This window comes from Labeo rohita, chromosome 13 (assembly GCF_022985175.1).
Source record: "Labeo rohita strain BAU-BD-2019 chromosome 13, IGBB_LRoh.1.0, whole genome shotgun sequence".
Taxonomy (NCBI): Eukaryota; Metazoa; Chordata; class Actinopteri; order Cypriniformes; family Cyprinidae; genus Labeo; species Labeo rohita.
The window spans coordinates 27,246,953-27,268,117 of record NC_066881.1 but is presented as its reverse complement, the minus strand read 5'-3'; the positions used below and the strand labels follow the sequence as shown (position 1 = coordinate 27,268,117).

General features: G+C 34.8%; 1 protein-coding gene across 3 annotated transcripts in view; it reads right to left on the bottom strand.

The window, feature by feature from the left end:
• LOC127175021 (collagen alpha-1(XIX) chain) overlaps nucleotides 1–21,165 on the bottom strand; it is a 184,852-nt gene that overhangs the window by 76,362 nt on the left and 87,325 nt on the right. For all 3 annotated transcript variants that reach the window (XM_051125822.1, XM_051125821.1, XM_051125823.1), the window contains 2 exons: nucleotides 8,648–8,692; nucleotides 3,025–3,060 (listed from right to left, as the gene is read on the bottom strand). In XM_051125822.1, the coding sequence (XP_050981779.1) occupies nucleotides 3,025–3,060; nucleotides 8,648–8,692 (81 nt within the window). The remainder of the gene's footprint in view (nucleotides 1–3,024; nucleotides 3,061–8,647; nucleotides 8,693–21,165) is intronic.

Below are 21,165 nucleotides of genomic sequence, written 5' to 3'. Positions count from 1 at the left end.
TACTTTTTAAAGCTGCAGGTTTCTAACAAAAAACTGATCTGACTTCAGTCCCTTTCCAGTTACCTTGAAAGTCTACCGAGGAATTAAAAGATCATGATATGCAACTATTACAGAAGGCTAAAATGCTTACTGATGCTCTAGAAGCAAAAATGATGGACTAAGAGCTGGGGGGTGAAAACTTTTGAACAGAATGAAGATGTGAACATTGTACTTATTTTGCCTAAATATCTTTTTTTCTTAATTTAGTACTGCTCTTCACAAGCTACAGAGGACATTTACATGTTTGCCAGAGGACAAAATAACTTACATTTACCCTGACCCTTAAATTCCAAAAGTCCCCCCCCCAATCTCTTGATGCATTATGTTTCCACATGAAGTATCGGTGAGTGTTTGAACCTTCTGTAATAGTTGCATATGAGTCCCTCAGTTCTCCTCAGTGTGAAAAGATGGATCTCAAAACCATACAGTCATTGTTGGAAATGGTTCAAATACACAAAAATGCTTAAAAATTGCAGAACTTTGCTGCTTATATTTTAGGTAATGCACTTACACTGCCAAAGTTTGGTTTCTATCAGAAACGATTTCTATTTTATATAAATGCTGTTCTTTTGAACATTTTATTCATTCAAGAATCCTGATAAAAATATCACAGGTTTCAAAAAATATTAAGCAGCACAACTGTTTCCAACATTGATAATATATCAGCATATCAGAATGATTTCTGAAGGATCATGTGACACTGAAGACTGGAGTAATGATGCTGAAAATTCAGCTTTGCATCACAGGAATACATTTTTTAAATTGCAATTATATTTCACAATATTACTGTTTTTTTCTGTATTTTTAATCAAATAAATGCAGCCTTGATAAACAGAAAAGACTTCAAAACATTAAAAATCTTACTGATCCCAAACGTTTGAACGGCAGTGTATATTATACTTATTTTCCCCTCAAAAAAACTAGAGAAGTAAACTTCCCTAAAATGAGATTTTTCTTTCTGCTTTTAAACTTTTTGAAATGACTCACCCCATAAACTCCCATTGTAACTGTATGACTAAATGTGATTTTTCCTTGTTTTTTACAAAACCAGGGGATAAGATGAAATTTGTTTCTGCGGAAATCAACAGTACGTCACAAATGGCATAGACAGTCCTTAATCCAGAACGTTCATTTAATTACACCCAAGCCTGAATCATTTGCCACGAATTAGAGGTGAGTTTGTCTATGATCAGGTAAACAATGCTCCTAGTTACACTGTCCATTTGACTACACTGAAACCGTAATTACTGTCACTTAGAAGAAATTAAGAAAAATTGTTTTGATTTAAATTGTCCGCTAATAGCAGAACAACTCAAAAATAATCTAGTGTTTAGACATCGCACCATCTGAAAGATCAAATTAACTCGCTTTAATTACTATACTTGTCAAACTGAGGGACTTGAAACAGGTTGTATCAAATTGACTGGAAAATAAAAATGTAGGTTAGAAACCATCCTTTAATTAATGAAGGTATCCAGGCACAATTCTGGTGTGATATAAACTCATGAGCATGAGAAAAACAGATCATAACACTGGATATGGAAGAGCGCAGCAAAAGATAATTTGCTAAATCAGTAGTCGTATAGTAAAAAATATATATATATAAAATAAAGAAGTACACTTACACTGTGTAACTTGTATGGTTAACTTATAAGATAAAGGTTAAAGGTCAGAGACCTAAGACCTGATTGTGTTAGCCGTGAGTGTGAACTGACAAGTTAAGGAGCTGCATGTAAACACTCACTCTTGCTCTGCTTAATATATATATTTATATACAGTATATTTATATTCATACACTGCCATTGCCCCTGGTGAGATATGACACCCCTGGGCTTCATGAAAATTATTGCAGACCTTTTGCAAAAGCACTGTTCATAATTACCATCTGTCAGGCTCAAGACTGAGGAGTGTTGCAGGATGTGTGTGTGTGTGCGGCTGTTTAACATGCTGAGCAGACAGCCAGCGTTTGACTGAGGGAAGCCAATCGGTAGGATGTGAGCGTGTCCTTCTCGCTCTGTTCTCAGGAGGACAGCACTGAATAAATGCTTCATCTCACCTTACCGACAGACAGACAGCACATGTGTCTAAACAGCCTTCTAGGTCACTGACAGTGCTGCGTGTGTTTCCACTGACCTCACAACAAATCAAGTATCTGTTGAAGTCTATGTCCAGAATGGGATACAGGTTACTACCTACTAAATACTGTGCAGTATAGACTGTTTACTGCATACTATTCTTTAGAAATAGTAAATGAAACCATTACATTATTATACAATAAATGTAGTATCTACAGTTGAGGTCATAAGTTTACATATACCTCGCAGAATCTGCAAAATGTTAATTGTTTTTGCCAAAATAAGAGGGATCATACAAAATGCATGTTACTTTTATTATTTAGTACTGACCTGAATAAGATATTTATCATGAAAGACGACACTGTTAAACAGTTAAACTACCTGCTGTTCTTCAGAAAAATCCTTCAGGTCCCACAAATTCTTTGGTTTTACAGTATCTTTGTGTATTTGAACTCTTTCCAGCAATGACTGTATGATTTTGAGATCCATCTTTTCACGCTGAGGACAACTGAGGGACTCATATGCAACTATTACAGAAGGTTAAAATGCTTACTGATGCTCTAGAAGGAAAAATGATGGACTAAGAGCCGGGGGGGTGAAAACTTTTGAACAGAATGAAGATGTGAACATTGTACTTTTCATACTTTTTTTCCATCTTTTTTCTTTTTTTTTTTTCATCTAGTACTGCCCTTCAGAAGGAACTTACATAAAGATATTTGCATGTTTCCCAGAGGACAAAATAAGTTAAATTTACCCTGATCCTTAAATTCCAAAAGTTTTCACCCCCTCCCAGAATTTTCATTTTTTGGTGAACAAGTTTTTGAAGTGCCACAGTGTCTACATTTTCTGACCTACGAATGCTTTACTTATAGACAAAATGTTTAAAACTTCAAAAAATGTTAACTCTTACCTTAACCGCTTCAGCATCGCATGTTCCAGGTGGACCCTGTGTTGAAGAAATAAATCTCAGTATGAATAAATCAAATCACTTACACTTACATTTGGAATCTCATTTCAAAATGTCTTGGGCGAAGAAGCTTATTTGATCAAAACCCAAAACCTGATATTATAAAATGCGAAACAAAATGCAAAATCATCTTCAACTGCCTGACCCTGCAACCAGGACAGCATTCGCTGTGTATTAGCCTCTGTCGCCCACGACTGCAGCAACAACACCTGCAAAAGTCCTTGACAAAGGTCACTAGACACATCAGCTCAACTAAATATCCAGACAGATAAGGGCCTCCTGGATCGCACGTGGCGTTTCTCGACACCTTGAGGCTGGGGGAGGATGTCCGGGGGCTTTCTCCTCCTCCTCCTCCCCACCTCGACGACAGGCCACTCATAAATGCCAGCTCCCGAGGACAGAAGCAAGGTTGGCACATGCCATGGAAATTATCAGGACACTGCCATTTAAAAATGTCACTCTCTAAAACTACTTCCCGCCCGACTCTTGTGACTTTGCATTCACCACTTTATAACTTTCCTGTAATGGAAAGTGACAGAGAGTTACAGTAGCATGTGTGAAACTAAAGAGCCAGTCAATGTTAGTATGCAGAGCAGATCGGGCAACATTTGCAGTTCGTTTTGGAGCTTGGTTTATCTTTAAAGAAACAGTTGAACATTATGAAAACTCAGACATTATTTAGTTTTTAGAATATTCAATTACAATGAATGGGTGTTTAAAACGTTGCAAAAATATCATATAAGGGCCATTCTACAGAACTGGTACAAACTGCTGTCCCACAACCAAAAAATGCATGTAAGTATTCAATGTGTTCCGCGTTTTTCATGTCACTACCAAAACAGTGTATGTTTTAGTCTATTGGCAGAGACTGATTTTAAATAAACAAATACATTTATGATCAGGAAATATTCCTGTCCCTCTCTCTAATAGCTACAAGGTGTGAGTAGATAGGTCTCATTATTTTCAGGTAAATGTGTTCAAAAGTCTGAAAAATCTGTGTGAAACTTTAAGGAACATCACTACCGAACACCTTTTTTTCTGCAATTAACCACACTTTTATGGGAGTTATTCCATAACTTTTAGTTTTTATATGTGTACCACTGTTCAGAACTGTGCTAGCTAACCATGTGCTGACTAGCATCTTTGAGCTAGCTTCAAAAGTATCTCAAACTGTCACTAACAAAACAGTCACTACCAAAACATGTCATCATTGTTTCAGTAGTGGCAAAAGGGAACAAATCATCCATATATTTGGGGGAAATAAACAAAATTTGAGTATAGTTGTGCACTTTTTTATATTTTAGTATGTTTTAGTAGTATTTTAGTATCCAAGTTAAAAACCTGTAATGTGATGTGGTCGCTACCAAAGCATTACTGTCACTACTGTAAATGCGATGTTTCGTCGAAAATAAAGTATACTGAATTATCAACTAAGATTATATGCTAGTTTTTGGTTCAGTGTATATTCATACTAATGAGTCCTTAAGTTTGAAATCAGTATGATCAACTTTTTTGCCCTTTACAATGAAAAATTGGATTCAAAAAACAACAAATCTCATAAATTACACTTGAAATATTGTTAAAAATGTAATCGTAATGGATTTACCTAAAACCTAAAATGTTAATAAAATAGCAAAAAAATATATATTTACAATCTAGATGCAAGCAAAATCTTAATAGGTCAATATAAGTCTTCGAATTAACTTTAGGGAGAGGACAAAAAAAAAAAAAAAAAAAAAAAAAAAAACACTATGAGAATTAACTGCATAGTTACTAGAAATGTGTACCTTGGATATTATACAATTTGCATACATACAATTTTTTGGAAAAATACATTTTTCAAGATGTTTCCAACTCTGACTCTGGACCAATTCTGTAGAATGGCCCATAAATGTTAGAAATGTGGTCTATATGTCCCATACTTCAAGTCTTATGAAGCAATATGATAGCTTTGTGTGAAAAACAGATCCTTATTCACCATAAATCCCAACATCTGGCACTGAATGCTGAAACTATTGTCTTCTGTAGAGATGTATTATAGCTGAATGAAATTTGCTTCATATTTGACAAATTTTGCAATATCAACACTGTCACTGAACCGAATTTAATCAGAGCTGAATTACATAATACAGCTGCTTACAGCCAAACTGAATCGGTTTTATAATTGATGAACTTTACAGCTATTGAACTGAATATGAACTAACACAACTGACTTGTGGTGAATAATGACACTTTTGTCTTTTTTGAGCTGTTTTAGAGCAGAATTTAAATGTGTCTTATATTTGAAGTTTCCATCAATTCTATAACTTTCATTGCTTGTTACCGTGAAGCATTTTATAAATAAAGGTGACTTTACTTGAATCTTTTCAATGAATCAGTTGATTCAATTCACAAAAGCATTCTAAATGATTCATTACAGTAGTAAACACAATCACTAGTGAAATTTATCAGTGGATAACTACTTTAGTGTCAGTCTGTTGCTCACACAAAGCTATCATATGACTTGCTGTAGCGAACAAGTCAAATAAACCACTTTTTTTCTTTTGCTTCCATTCCTATTTATAGTAACTGCATGGAAAAGAGCAACCGGCACAGTCTGAACAAAAAAATGTCAAACTGTTTTATAACACAAGAGAGAGCAATCCATTTTGGGTGAAGCATGTCTTTACATTTTTATTCAACATTAATCACTCATTTGCCACTTAAAAGAGATTCAGTAAACCTGGCAATGTTCAACCACAGGCAACGTAAATATGCCATAAATTTCTGATGCAACATACATTTCAAAGCCTGAAGTGTGTGTGCGTGTGATTTTTCCTTCACGCACATTTCCATACTGATGCCACGGCTTTGATGAGATGACTATTTATCAAGCAGTAAACTAGGGCCCCTTTGAGAGTCTCATCAGGATCTTCAATAACACTTATGCATGGGACTGCTCTTAATATGGCCCTCTGGGCTGCTCGAAATCGTAATTTGAAACGTTGAGCCACACAGCGAATGTGATGGAGATTTCACTTAAACCAACGCATAAACCAAGAAAACTCATCTGGAGGGGGATGAATATAGCAGCAGGTATTTGTCCATTATGCACAATGACAAATTTTGTTTGCTTTCGAAGCAGATTTATGACAACAATTATGCTTTCTGAAAATGAACTGCAGGGGGAGGAAAATAGGCACTGAAGTGATATAAATGAAAATGAGCTGTATTTTTCAAAAAAGCCTTTATTTCTAATTCAGTATAAAAAATGGTCTCATTTCATTAAAATTGACAAAGTATTGTTAAATGATATAAATGATAATATATACCAAATATGTCAACAGGTATCAAAGTTTTTAAGGGAACCCTGGGTATTAAGACTTGTATGGCTTAATATAATGTAAACCATGTTTCTTACTGAAATATGTAGCAGAAAACCGGTTAAACATTTACGTTTTTTAAAAAATATCAACATTGTTTTATATAGACATATTTTGAATGTCTACAGCTACTGAAAGAGCTTACATGATGGATATAAGCATTAAATACCCCCGGATATTGAGTGAAATCTGCACTGAGAAACTCCTTCAGTGGCCGCGGCGTCATGACAAGCATCGGCATGTTTACATCCTGCCAGGATGGCATCTAGCGTTTCTTGTCTCTGCCGTTTATAAGCTCTACTAAAGGTCTACTAAAAGCCTCAGAGGCATCAGGGCTAAACAAAGACGCAAGTCTTTAGGAAGTTTTTTTCTTCCTCAGGTATCTTCCCATTCTTTTCTCCTCTTCTTATCATTAGGAAAGCAGTGAAGACTTACATTGTCGCGCTTCAATTGAAAATTACAACCAAAAGCCACACAATGTGGCATTGTATTAGCATTTTATTTTCAGAGTTGTGTATTCCAAGTTGTGCTGCAGTAAAAATAGCAACGGGTAGCACCGAGTGCAACCACTGTCAACGAAATATCATTGAAATAACGTCGCCAACCAAAGTCCAAAATATGTATAAAATTATGTTTTATCATTTATAACAGGGGTGGGGAACCTTGAACCTGGAGGGCCAGTGTCCCTGCATAGTTTAGCTCCAACCCTGAAAAAAAAAAATACCAACCTGTATCCTGAAGACCTTGATTGGCTTATTTAGGTGTGTTTGATTAGGGTTGGAGCTAAACTCTGCAGGGACACCGGCCCTCGAGGATCAATGTTCCCCACCCCTGATTTATAACATACAAGACTTAACAACTACTTGTACTAATGGTCTTGCTTTGAAGGGATAGTTCACCCAGAAATGAAAATTTGATGTTTATTTGCTTATCCCCCAGGGCATTCAAGATTCAGGTGACTTTGTTTCTTCAGTAGAACACAAACAAAGATTTTTAACTTAAACCGTTGCGGTCTGTCAGTCATATAATGGCAGTCAATGGGATCCACGGCTTTGAGAGTCAAAAAAAACATACACAGACAAAACCAAATTAAACCCTGCAGCTTGTGATGATACATTGAGGTGTTAAGACACGAAACAGTCACTCTGTGCAAGAAACTGAACAGTATTTATATAATTTTTTACCTCTGATCCACCGCAATGTCCAACTGTCCTGAGTGCGTTCACAACAGCCGGCGCATGACGCGTCAACGTGCTCTGGCATAGTAGACGCATGTGCTGAAGCAATCTGTCGCACATATACATTACTCATTGTTTACACAGTGTAGAGACTGTGGGTACGACAGCTACTCAAAATGGTAATTACCTGTGCTTATCCTCATTGTTGCAACTGATTAAAAACTAAAAGATTACATTTGGTTGCATGAACTCATCCAGAGGTGTTGACTTTTCACCAACTCCCAACTTTTGAGCCTGATCGACTGAAGTTATGGTTGCTTGCTCTTGTATGTGCCAGTGCACGTTGATGCGTCACATGCCGGCTGTTATGAACGCGCTCAATACAGTTAGACATTGCGGTGGATCAGAGGTAAAAAAAAAAAAAAAAAAAAAGAAAAGACATAAATACTGTTCAGTTTCTTGCACAGACCAATTGCTTCATGTCTTAACACCTCAATGTATCATCACAAGTCACAGGGTTTAATTTGGTTTTGTCTGTGTATTTTTATTTTTTTTTAACTCTCAAAGCCGTGTACTGTATCCCATTTACTGCCATTACATGACTGACAGAATGCAATGTTTTGAGTTAAAATCTTTCTTTGTGTTCTACTGAAGAAACAAAGTCACCTAAATCTTGGATGCTCTTGGGGTGAGCAGATAAACATCAAATTTTCATTTTTGGGTAAACTATCACCTTTAATATTTTGTGTCTAATGCAACGACATTCAGACATTTTTATTTTGTCCAAATACTCCGCACATTCACTTAAGAAGTTATTTTAGTAAAAATAATATCAATGCTCTATTACAGAGAATAAATTGCGAATTAAGTTTAATTTTCTTCTCCTGTTGCATTGACAAGCTCATTCTTGGCTGTGTCAGTTTTTCAATGGCCAATTATTCAACTTTCACTTTTGGTCTCCCTCTATAGTGAATATTTGGTCATTTTCTTGTCAGTGTTACGCAAACGATAAACTGTAATTCTTACCGGTGGTCCTGAAACCCCTGGATCTCCTGTTTTCCCCCGTCGACCCTGTGACACAGAAAATAAGAGAGTAAGAATAGACAGGCCGTTTCAACAACAGGTTCATGTTTGGCAATGTTGGTTGGCAATTAGAAGAAGACAGCTCCTCTTGTTGCAGTGACTAATTTGCTTTTAATTAACAGAAAGAAAACAGCTTAATTGCAGAGCTCTGTGTGGTGCATGGCTTTCTCTATACCACCCAAGTCTATCACCTCCCTTCCAGCTGTGACGAACCATGGCCTCATCAATCAAAACAGGCCCTCTGTGACAAACAAAACGGGCCCCTGAGCACGGCCCCGAATGCTCGCCTGGACATAATGGACTATTCACAAATATAATAAGCGCCTTCAATTCGTATGCTCGAAACATAGAAAAGGCAAAGTGCATGAGGTGAGCTCAATGAAAGCCGTCAAAACTGCCAGTCACCGGTTTAATTTTCGGCGTGGCGCGATGACACGAGCGTATCGGAAAACTGACATAAAGACAGCCGGTGTGGCAACCTCAGGGAAATTAGTTTCCACATTGTCCCTCGATGAATAAGCCGGACATTTCTTTGATGGCTGCGTCTTCTTTGCTAAATTAATTTTATGGAGACATTCTATATACAAGCGCACGGTGCAATTTCAGCAATATGTACACCATTATTAAGAATTCAGCAGGGGGAGGTGGAGGACCAGACCGTTTTTTTGTCTTTTTTGTCTATGTGGGGAGTGTTTGTGAGATCGCTGTTCATGGTTGGATGAAAGAGGAAGTGGAACGTGCACACAAAAGCCACTGGCTTGTCTATATCCTCAGAACTCTTCATTTACATAGTCTTTGATTCGATGATGTCGAGTTCGCCGGTGTTTGTCATTTTCATTACCCGCAACATAAAGAACTCCCAATGAATGAACCGCTTTCATCATCAGACCCTGTATGAATGTATGTGTTTGCTGGCAATTTCAAAGCAATAATGGAACATTAACCTTAATGATGAAACAATAACCAGAAGGAATCTTAGCAGATCCTTGTGTAGAACATTGTCTGAAATTTTTTGTTTTTTGTTTTTTTTCTTGATGTCCTCAGGCCAGATTCACAAAACTTTCCCAAGAATAAAATACTTTTTACTTCCTTTTCTACTTCAGCACTCTGGCTCCTGCATCAGCAGCATCACACGCATCCGTAGTGGTACTTTCTAAAGCACTTTTACTGTTCTAAAGATGAACAAAGGTCTTACGAGTTTGGAACTATACATGGGTGAGTAATTAATGACAGAATTTTCATTTTTGGGTGAACTATCCCTTTAAGTACACTGCCCTCCAAAAGTTTGGAAATGCCCTAGAAAAGTGGAGTTTTGGACAATATTGACATGAATCCTTTTTAATTTGTGATAATTTTGCACTGATAAGGGATAACATAAACTATGAAAACATATTTTATTACATAAACAGCTTATACATAGAAAAAACTAAACTTTTTGAATCATCAAAATATCCACCATTAGCAGCTATTACAGCTCTGCATAATCTGGGCCTAAATTCATTGTATTCTAAACTTAATTGGCAATCAATTGTTGAAGCTATTATGGTGTGCTGACCCAAAAACTTGGGCCAAGTTTAAACCAGTAACCAGGCATCACAGCTGGCAAAGGGGCATGTCTGACTTTGACATGTATATACTGCCATTATTATGTAATCAAAATGAAATTATTATTGCTGATCTTCAATGATAATGTCAAGTTACTTCAATGTATTTGCACCAAAAAATGATAAGAATTTATGCTGATATCGTCCAAAACCACACTTTGCCAGGGTTGTTTCCAAACTTTTGGAGGGCAGTGTATTTTTCAAGAAGCGCACATACAGTAGGAACACTCTTACAAACTTTTGGAATTTATCTCAAGAAACTTCTTAACTTCTTAAGGAGACTTTTGTGAATCCAGCCTCTAGTGTGTAACTATGGCCTCATACTGTGAATGTTTGTGGATATTGCTTGGGTGTTTCTAGATGGACGTTTACTGTCTGTTTCTAAGACTCTACAATGAGATTGTTACTGGTTTTAAATATGGCACCTGGTCTCTAGTAAAAAAAATAAATGTACTAAAATGTATTTAAAATACATTTATTTCATGTTAAGTATACCACAAATACATTTACATATTATGAACTTAATAAAAATACCCTGCAAATGTATTTTTAGTATACTTAACTGGCATATTCATATTCTAATTGGAACAACTAATTTTGTACTTAAAGCATTTTAATTTTGTGGAGTATATTTGTGCTAAAGTGGAACTATTGCAAGCATACTTTAGATACACTTTAAATATTTAGCATTTAAAGACTAAACTTATATAAAGATTATAAAACCCTTGTCAATAGTGACATTAAAACATATTTTAGTCTTAATACAGTATTAAGAAATGTGCATTGTGCACAAGTTGTACACTTCAAAAAATAAAAAACACAAAAGTTAAAGTGCGTTGACCGAACTTAAAATTTTAAGGCAGCCAGGTTACAAATTATTTTAAGTTGACTCAACAAATTGTTTTTTACAGTGTACTCCAAATAAAGTTTAACTACAATTATTATTATTTTTTTTATCAGTAAGTCTTGAGCAACATGTCAGTAAATATGTTAATAGACTTGGACTATACTTAGTATAAAATGAATGCATTTTAAATCTATCTATCTATCTATCTATCTATCTATCTATCTGTCTGTCTGTCTGTCTGTCTATCTATCAAATCTACTTTTTTACTAGGGGTTTCTAGCTGATTTTAGGATTTTGGAAGATGGCGGATGGTTGAACAACCAGTGATCAGCTAATATCCAGAATGGACCTGGTTTATTCTTTTCACCCACATTATCAACAAGCCTTTCATTCAACAAACGGTTTGAATGTATCATTCACGTCTGTAGCATCAACAATTCAAAAAAACCCCAAGTGTAAAAATGAATTACTTACAGCAATTCATTACTATCAAACTGAAAATAATAAGATCAAACTCAACTTATCCTACTCATTTACAGCTACCGCACACAGTTCTGTAAAATACCAATTACTAGCTAAAGTAGTTCAGTTATGCCATTGTAATTATGTTTGTTTTGTTAAGTGAGGCATTATTATACAGGGGGAACATGAGGAAATAATAAAGGGAAAGTTGTAATGCAACGGCTCTGAAAGTTTCTATCCATCATCTGATTATGCTGCTCAGTGAAAATCAAGCAAGTTGTTATCAGCAATAATGATACGTTAACACGGCTTAGAGTTGGCGAAACAGGTCAATGAACTGTTTGTTCCGGTTTTAGTCTGTGCCATCTGACATAAAATACAAGACAACAAAAGCTATATGAAAAATAAAAATAAATATTTCATAATCCTATTAAATTAAACTGATGATGAATAATGTATTTTCTAATCATCTTCTATTTGGCTCTAAAATATGCTAAGCTCTTCTGTGAATACTAATATTGTGGTGGCCATAAGATATGCTGTAACTGACCTGATGCATTATAAAAAATTGGGAATAAAAGTGTAAAATGTGAGTCAAAAGATGTATATTACATCAATACCATGAATTTGCATGTCAAACAGTTTTAAAGGTTTCATAATGCAGTAAAGTGGAAGCTGGAAAACCATGGCATATTGAAATATTTCAGGAATTACATAATGGTTTGAGACTGGTGCTTCACTGTGAAAACCTTACTAATTACAAAGGCTGTCTAGTTTTCTTTTACAAGGTTGACCCAATATATATATATATATATATATATATATATATATATATATATATATATGTATATATATATGTTTTATATATATATATATATATATATATATATATATATATATATATATATATGTTTTATATATATATATATATAAAACATTTTTATAGGTTAATATTACTGTAATTAGTACAAATAGTATTTCTATTTCTAAACATTTAAAAATGCAATATTTTAAAGTAATTCAAAATTACTATTGGAATTTTTAATGTTATAAAATCATATAATAAATCAAATAATATAATATAATATGATGCAATATAATAAATATAAATTAATATAATATAATACAATACAATACAATACAATACAATACAATACAATACAATACAATACAATATAATATAATATAATATAATATAATATAATATAATATAATATAATATAATATAATATAATTAAAAATTTGAAGAAAATTAGAAATTATGTAAAAGGATCATTTTCAGCAGAATTTTGCAAGTTACTTTATACTTTAAGTTAAATTCTGGCCAAATACACATATTTCTTTTTCTAGAAACACATCATGCCGTTGTTCTTCTGAGAGATGAAGGCCGTTCCACACACTACTGTCTTGACAAAGGATATCTGGATCTAACAAGGGCTGAGAGAGAGACATGGACGGCCCAGATGCACAACAACACGAGTATATCAGAGCATCTACTTTGAGAAACAGACGCCTTGCTGGTGCTCAGCTAGAAGATTCACCGAAAAGTACAAACCAAACATCAGCTTCATCTGAACCACAGAACACTCTGAGATGCTGCTGGCCTTTAGACAGAGTTTCAAAGAGAAACCACATCTGACACTGACAAAGAAAAGGGTTCAAATAGGCACAAGAACATACAGATTCAATGGTACACCATGAATTTAAGTTTGAGCTGTTGATAGATAAATTTGATTATGATTCTGAGAAATGCCTACAAACCAATCAAAGCTATGGGAACTGCCATAGAAAGCTAAAAGACAAAACTTTATCTTATCAGCTCATTATCTTAATAAACTGACAACTATGCATAGGTTATATATATATATATATATATATATACACACTGTATATACATATACATATATATATATATATATATATATAAATATAAATATAAATAAATATAAATGCGTGTGGATGTTGGCTGGCAAGACAAGGGCATCGCTGCATGACAGAAAGAAAGAGATCAATTGTGTGACACTTCAGCCTTTCACACAGAGCTCAGATCACTCACACACAGCATCACCTCTCTCTCCTCACTCAGCGCTACAATGCCTGTTGCTATGCAACACAGAGTGGCCTGTAAATTTGACAACATCCGAGGCCTTGATTGTTATTTGAGTTCTTGTGAGGACCAAGTTTAGGTTACAGATATACATTAGAGAGGAGCCAGATGTGGGAAATGTGTGTGCATGTATGAGAGAGAAAGGAAAAGATAAAGACTGATTAATGATTGTTTACATGGACAGATTTAAATAAATTCAAGCAACTGCAGAATCTGAAAGTACTTTAATGACAACTGTAAACTCTGTTTACACGTGCATCACGCATATTCTCGATAAGACTTTATGCATACAAAGAGTCAATGGAAATCATATGAGATGAAGAATTCTAGTTGCAATATAACACTACACTACCTTTCAAAAGTTTGGGGTCAGTAAGATTATTATTTTTGGAAAGAAATGTATACATTTATTCAGAAAGGAAGTATTAAACTGATTAAAAGTGACAGAAAATGAATTTATAATGTTAGAAAAGATTTCAATTGCAAGCAGTGTTGAAAGGGCCCCTCGCACCCAATGGCTTTAGTAAAACAGCGAACATGGGCAATATGGATTTAAAGTGGTAAATATATGAGGAATAAGTCAGTCATTTATACAGTATGTGCCAAACTTCCTGCTGCTAGCTAGTGGCACTACAAATATAACTAAATATTGGACTCATCTCAACCGTGAAGTTTGGTGCAGATTGAACATGGTATGTTTGAGTTGGTGTAAAACATTACATATCCTGTTGCCAGCAGGTGGCGCTATGTCTATATCTAAATATTGACCTTTAGATGTCTTCAGGCAAGGACTCATACCAAACAAAAAACGTAGGGCAGACTGGACACTACATGTTTTATTTAGTGTAAAACATGGCATTTCCTGTTGCCAACAGGTGGCGCTATGAATTATGTCCAGTTGTTGGCATGTAGATGTTTTTAGACCAGAACATCTGCCAAACATGTGAATTTTGGGGCAGATCAGACATTGTATGGCTGAGTTACAACAACTTCCTTTTCCATGGAGAAGCACAAGCCCTTTAATGAAAACTCAAGATCTTGACAATTTAACGTCGCAGAAGGCTTTAGATTATGCTGTCCAAATTTAGTGTTTACCTGATTAAATACAACAATGAATTTGACAAAAATGACAAAATTAGCAGAGAAAATTCAAAATAACTTTCTGTTGGGTTTTGGAATTTGCTTTAAGAGACTTTTTTTTTTTTTATAAGTATTGGTACGTTACATGTGTCTTCTGAATTTTGTACGTGTACGTGAAACGCAGCTTGAGGGGAACTTTGTTAAAAAAATATAGGTGGCGATAATGAGCCATTTTGCCACACCCACTTCTGAAACAAACAGTAGTAGTTCCTGTTGGATTTCTGTTAGGTTTCGAATTTTGCTTCAAGAGACTTTTTTATAAGTATTGGTGTGTTACATGTGTTTTCTGAATTTAATGCACATATGTGAAACGCAGCTTGAGGGGCACTTTGTTGAAAGTGTATAGGTGGCGCTATTGAGCCATTTTGCCACACCCACTTCTGAAACAGCAGTAGTTCCTGTTGGGTTTCGAATTTTGCTTCAAGAGATTTTTTATAGGTTTTGGTGTTACATGTGTCTTCTGAATTTCATACATGTATGTGAAAAGTTGCTTGAGGGGCACTTTGTTAAAAGTGTATAGGTGGTGCTATTAAGCCATTTTGCCAGACCCACTCCTGAAACAAACAGTAGTAGTTCCTGTTGGGTTTCGAATTTTGCTTCAAGAGACTTTTTTGTAGGTACTGGTGTGTGACGTGTGTTATCTGAATTTCGTACATGTATGTGAAAAGTTGCTCAAGGGGCACTTCGTTAAAAGCGTATAGGTGGTGCTATTGAGCCATTTTGCCAGACCCACTTCTGAAACAAACAGTAGTAGTTCCTGTTGGGTTATGAATTTTACTTCAAGAGACTTTTTGTAGGTTTTGGTGACTTACATGTGTCTTCTGAATTTCGTACATGTACGTGAAAAGTTGCCCGAGGGGCACTTCGTTGAAAGTGTATAGGTGGTGCTATTGAGCCATTTTGCCACACCCACTTCTGAAACAAACAGTAGTAGTTTACAATTTGAACTATTCAAAATGATTCAGTAAGTGAATAGTTATCATAGGCCTTTTAAAACAGTAACTCCAGAGTTTCACAGATTCATTAAGAACAACCACCTCATATGAGTAACTTGTTCATGATTCAGACTGCACTGATATTGTATATAAAAAAAAAAAAAATGTCTGTATATTGTGTTTGTTTTATTGTGGAGCCCCCAGTCTCTCTCATCACATTTAATTCAGACTTTAAACTCACAACTCCGCTAAAATATCATTTCTGTTGCTGTGGTACAGAAGATCTCTATTTAGCAGCAGAGTCTTCAGTATGTATTCATATATTGCCGAACTGCTAACGGAACCAAACGCGAGTGATCTCCACACTCAGTACAGAAGTTTGCAAAGCCCTATCTGATGGTTTTGCCGTGCGCTTTAATCTTTCATTTGAACCATGCCCCACACAGACGGGCCTGGAGAATGCCAGCGTACCCGCTGGATGGAGTACACTAGGATGAAACGGGTTGCTTACATCTAACCCACTTCTGTCTCGCCAAGAGCAAAGCAAACAAACATCAACCTGGGTAATCTTTAAAGCAGCGCTCTAATCCTGATCTGAAATGTCAACAGTCTCACTGAGACCCCGCGTGGGTCAGGTGCCATGGATTATAGGAAATGTGTTAAAGGACGTATGGGGCGGAATGACGGACATAAAGGCAGATCTAGCATTTTCAAAAGCTGCAGTAATCTGCTGTGAACACACACTCTCCTACCAAGAAGAGGTCAGATGATAAGCCAGAGAGAGCCTGTAATGTCTGTCATTAAAGCGTCTAATCCTCTACACACACATATATATATTTCCCAAGAGCTGTTAGCATGCTTGGGAAGGAAGTTTCTTTTACTTCCACTGCATATTCCTCAAGACATTTTTATATCAAGATCAAAACCAAACACTCCAATAATACCTGTAAACAACTGTAATTCTGGCTTTTTTGTAATAAAACACTATTTCACTATTTGACTATAAATACCTACAGTCCCTTGCGAAGGTATTCGACCCCTTCATTTATTTTAACATTATGTTGCTGCCTTACATTCAACTGCTTTAAATTACTTTTTTCAATCTACACTCCATACACCATAATTGCAAAGCAAAAACTCTTTTTTTAACATCTTTGCAAATGTATTAAAAATTAAAAAAAGTTAAATGATTACATTGCATAAGTATTCACACCCTTATCTGGGACAGTTGTAATTTAGGAGCATTCATATTGCTTGTAGATGTTCCTACACTTTGAGTGATGTTAACCTGTGGTAAATTCAGTTGAATAGGCCTGAAAATGCATTACAGAGCAAAAACCAAGCCCTGATGTAAAATAAAAAAAAAACGTCTGTAGAGCTCAGAGACAGGATTGCATCAAGCCACACATTCGGCGAAGAGTTCAGAAGAAAGAAAATTCTGCTGCATTAAAGGTTTACAGAAGCATGTAGTCTACGTTACCCTTAGTGGAAGTTTGAAACAAACCACGACTCTTCCTAGAGCTGGCCTCCTGGCCAAACTGAGCAATTAATGGAGAAGGACACCTTGGCTAGACTGGTGACCTGATGGTCACTTTAGTTGAGCTCCATGATCATATATGCAGATGAGAGAAACCTATAGAAGGACAAACATCACTGCAACATTTCACCGATCTGGGCTTTATGGTAGTGTGGCAACACTCAATCCTCTCCTCAATGAAGTCACATGAAAACACACTTGGAATTAGCAAAAAAGCTAAATACGACAATGACCCCAAGCACACAGCAATAGTGGCTTATAGACAACTCTGTGAGTGTCCCTGAATGGCCCAGGCACAGCCTGGGCATGAACCTAGTCAAATATTTCTGGAGAAACCTGAAAATGTCTGCCAGACACCATCCAAGCTGACAGAGCTTGATAGGTGAAGAGGTGAGGCAAAGAATGGCAGATAACTGCCAAATGTTGATGCTCAAATCTTGTTGCAACATACCCCGAAAGACTTGAGGCTGTAAAGGTCCTTCAACTAAGTACAGTTAATACTGAATGAAGTGAATACTTATGCAATGTACTTATTTCAGTTTTTTTATTTTTAATAAATGTATGAAGTCGTGATGATTCTGTTTTTGCTTTTGCTGCAACACAAAATGTGAAAAAAGGGGTATGAATACTTTCGCAAGGTACTGTATTTTAGCAAGGAATGAGACAATAAACTAACTTTAGTTTCTTTGTCCATTCTGCATGATGTAACATACTCGCTAACCCTGTTCCAAAACATGACAGTCTATACAAAATATATACTTAACTTTTTCCCTACCATTGAAAGAATGTTCTGACATTTTTTGTGTTTTCACTGTTAAACGGTAGATGGCGCCATTACAAAACTTCTGAAAGGATTAGTTGACTTCCAGAATAAAAATTTTCCTGAGAATTTACTCACCCCTCACCCCTTTACTCACCTTTCTTCAGTTAAAAAAAAAAATATATTGTTTTTGTGGGAAAAATTCCAGGATTTTTCTCCATATAGTGCTTTTTAAAGGGGATCGATGGGTTGAAGGTCCAAACTTCAGTTTCACTGCAGGGGCTCTACATGATCCCGGACGAGAAAATTAAAATCTTATCTAGTGAAATGATCTGTCATTTAAAAAAAAAAAAATAATAATAATTTATATACTTTTTAACCACAAATGCTCATCTTGCACTAGCTCTGTAATACATACATTCTTGGGCATACATGTGATGCCTTAAAATACTGTCTATGTAGGCAGCTCACTATGTTTAAGAGCAGAGCTAAATATCTACTGGAAACCAGTAATGGCTTGTTCAAAGTGGCTTCACTGTATTGGTGTAATTCAAATCTGCAGAACATGCAGCAAACAATAAAACCTCACGAAGTTTAGCACTTATCACTCATTACAGTGAACCTACCCACAATAATTTGTGAGTTTGTTCGTATATAGACACTACTGAAGAGACCTGCCTGTACATGCTTGGATGAGGAAAGTGGTGTTTTTGCAGTGCTCAAATGCAATGCGAACCCCCATTAAATGGATGCTACAGGACATGACAGCCACCAGCCAGTGTCTTGTCTCCATGGCTACAGGTTGCTCCTCTAGTGATGTCTGATGAAATGAAGTCTCTTTTGTGCCAATTGATCCTGTGCTCCACCACTGGTGTCACATTGTGAGTCATCCTGGAACCACACAAGCGCTTGTGTCTGCTGCCCATTCACACTCAACTGTCATGGCAAAAGACAGACAGTCAGAGCCACACAACAGTTTATGTGTCAGAAATGCGAACATATAGGGTTCATACTGCATCAGAAACAAATGTTTCTTCAAAACAAATGCATTTGGAAAGACGCACAACAGCCTAGAGAAGAACCACTGAGAAAAAAAATTAGCTATGAGAACCATAATTAATACCAGTTACACAAATGTGGTTCTTTAACAGTTCTTGGGGGTGGTGAAGGTGCTACGTATATAGCACCACTGCCATACAAAGAACCTATTAAGCCCCTGTATAGCTTTAAAGGTTCTCTAAGGTTATTTACTCTTTCTTAATCTCATAGTTTAGTTTGGGAAAGACTTTATGACTCCAGAAAAGCACACAAGTGATTAAAAACTGCTTTTGCCATTGTGGCATTTTATTTAGCACTATACTTATGTTATCTTAAATAATAACACTTTTTTTATTATTAAAAATAATAAACTGAAAAATACATACATGAAAGCTTTGCCTCATTGGAATAAATTACATTTTAAAATATAATAGAATTAACAGTTAATAAAATATTATGTTATATTATATAATTATTCTATTCCATTCAATTCTATTGTAATTCAACATCACTGTAATTCTATTCATACAAAACTAATATTATACATATTTTAATACGTAATAGGTAATTGCGGTGGGTGCTTTTTGGTTTAAAATATAATAAAATAAACAGTTATAATTATAATTTGTAATATTAGATAATCGTGGTGATTTTTTGTGGAATCTATAACTGTTTAAATAATAAAATTAAATAAATTAAATAAAGTAAATAATAAAAATTAAATTACGTAAATAATAAAAAAAAATAAATACTGGACACAGAAAGCAGAGCTAGTATTGTTAACAATAGTAAATAATAATTATAGAAAATATATTATTTTATTTATATAAAATTATTGTATATAAATAATAATTATAGAAAAATAATAATAAGTAATAAGTAAATAAAGTAATTAATAAAATAAATACTGGACATAGACAGTATAGCTTACCATATCATATAGTTTATCATATAGTTAGTTTTAATTAAACAAAATAAAACCCAGTTAAGTAAAGTTAAATAAAGTAAATAATAAAATAAATGCTGGACATAGAAAGCTTACAAAGACTATATCATATAGTTAAAATAAAATAAAATAAAATAAAATAAAATACTGGTCATAGACAATATAGCTTACATAGACTATATCATAATTTAATTATAAATTGTAATATTAGGTAATTGTGGTGAATTTTTGTGGAATCTATAGTTGATTATCCAGTAAAGTAAAGTAAAGTAAAGCAAAAAAAATAAAATAAATAAATAAATAAAAATAATAATAATAATAATAATAATAATAATAATAATAATAATGGACACATGCAAAATAGCTTACATAGACTATCATTTAGCCTAAATGTAGCTAATTTAATAATAATTTTTAATATCAGGTAATTGTGGTGAATTTTTCTGGAATCTATAGTTGATTTCACTGGTAAAATAAAATAAAATAAAATAAAATAAAATAAAGATATATGAGACAGACAATATAGCTTACAATGACTATATCATATAACTTATTCACATAAAAATGAGGATGTTTCTAACAGAAAAATTGTAAAGGAATGTACACACCATTCCTACTGGAACTGATATCATAATTTGGAACCAATTCTGAAAGAATCAGGCAGGAATCCTGTAAGAATTAAACAAAATCCTACTGGATAAAATGACAATTCCTACAAGATTTTATGATCCTTACTGTTTGATTCTTATAGTCTTATTGGATATTGTGTAATCTTTATCAGAACCCTACTGATATTGGAACATGACACAATGCAACAAGGTCCTACCATGGAACAGCCAAAGGAAGTGGCTCTGGGAGCTGCTGCAGATTTAAAACAATCATTTAAGTTCATTTAAATATCCAACAGGGTTTTTTTAATCCTATTGGGAATCCTAACAGTACTGTTAGGAAATAAGCTTTTTAATATATATCGTTGTGAAATCCTGAAAGGAAATTCCTATTAGGACAGACTCCAAATCAGGATAGAATTTCCAATAGGATTCTAAAGCACATTTTGAGGTGTAGAAGATCACTGGCGCACACAC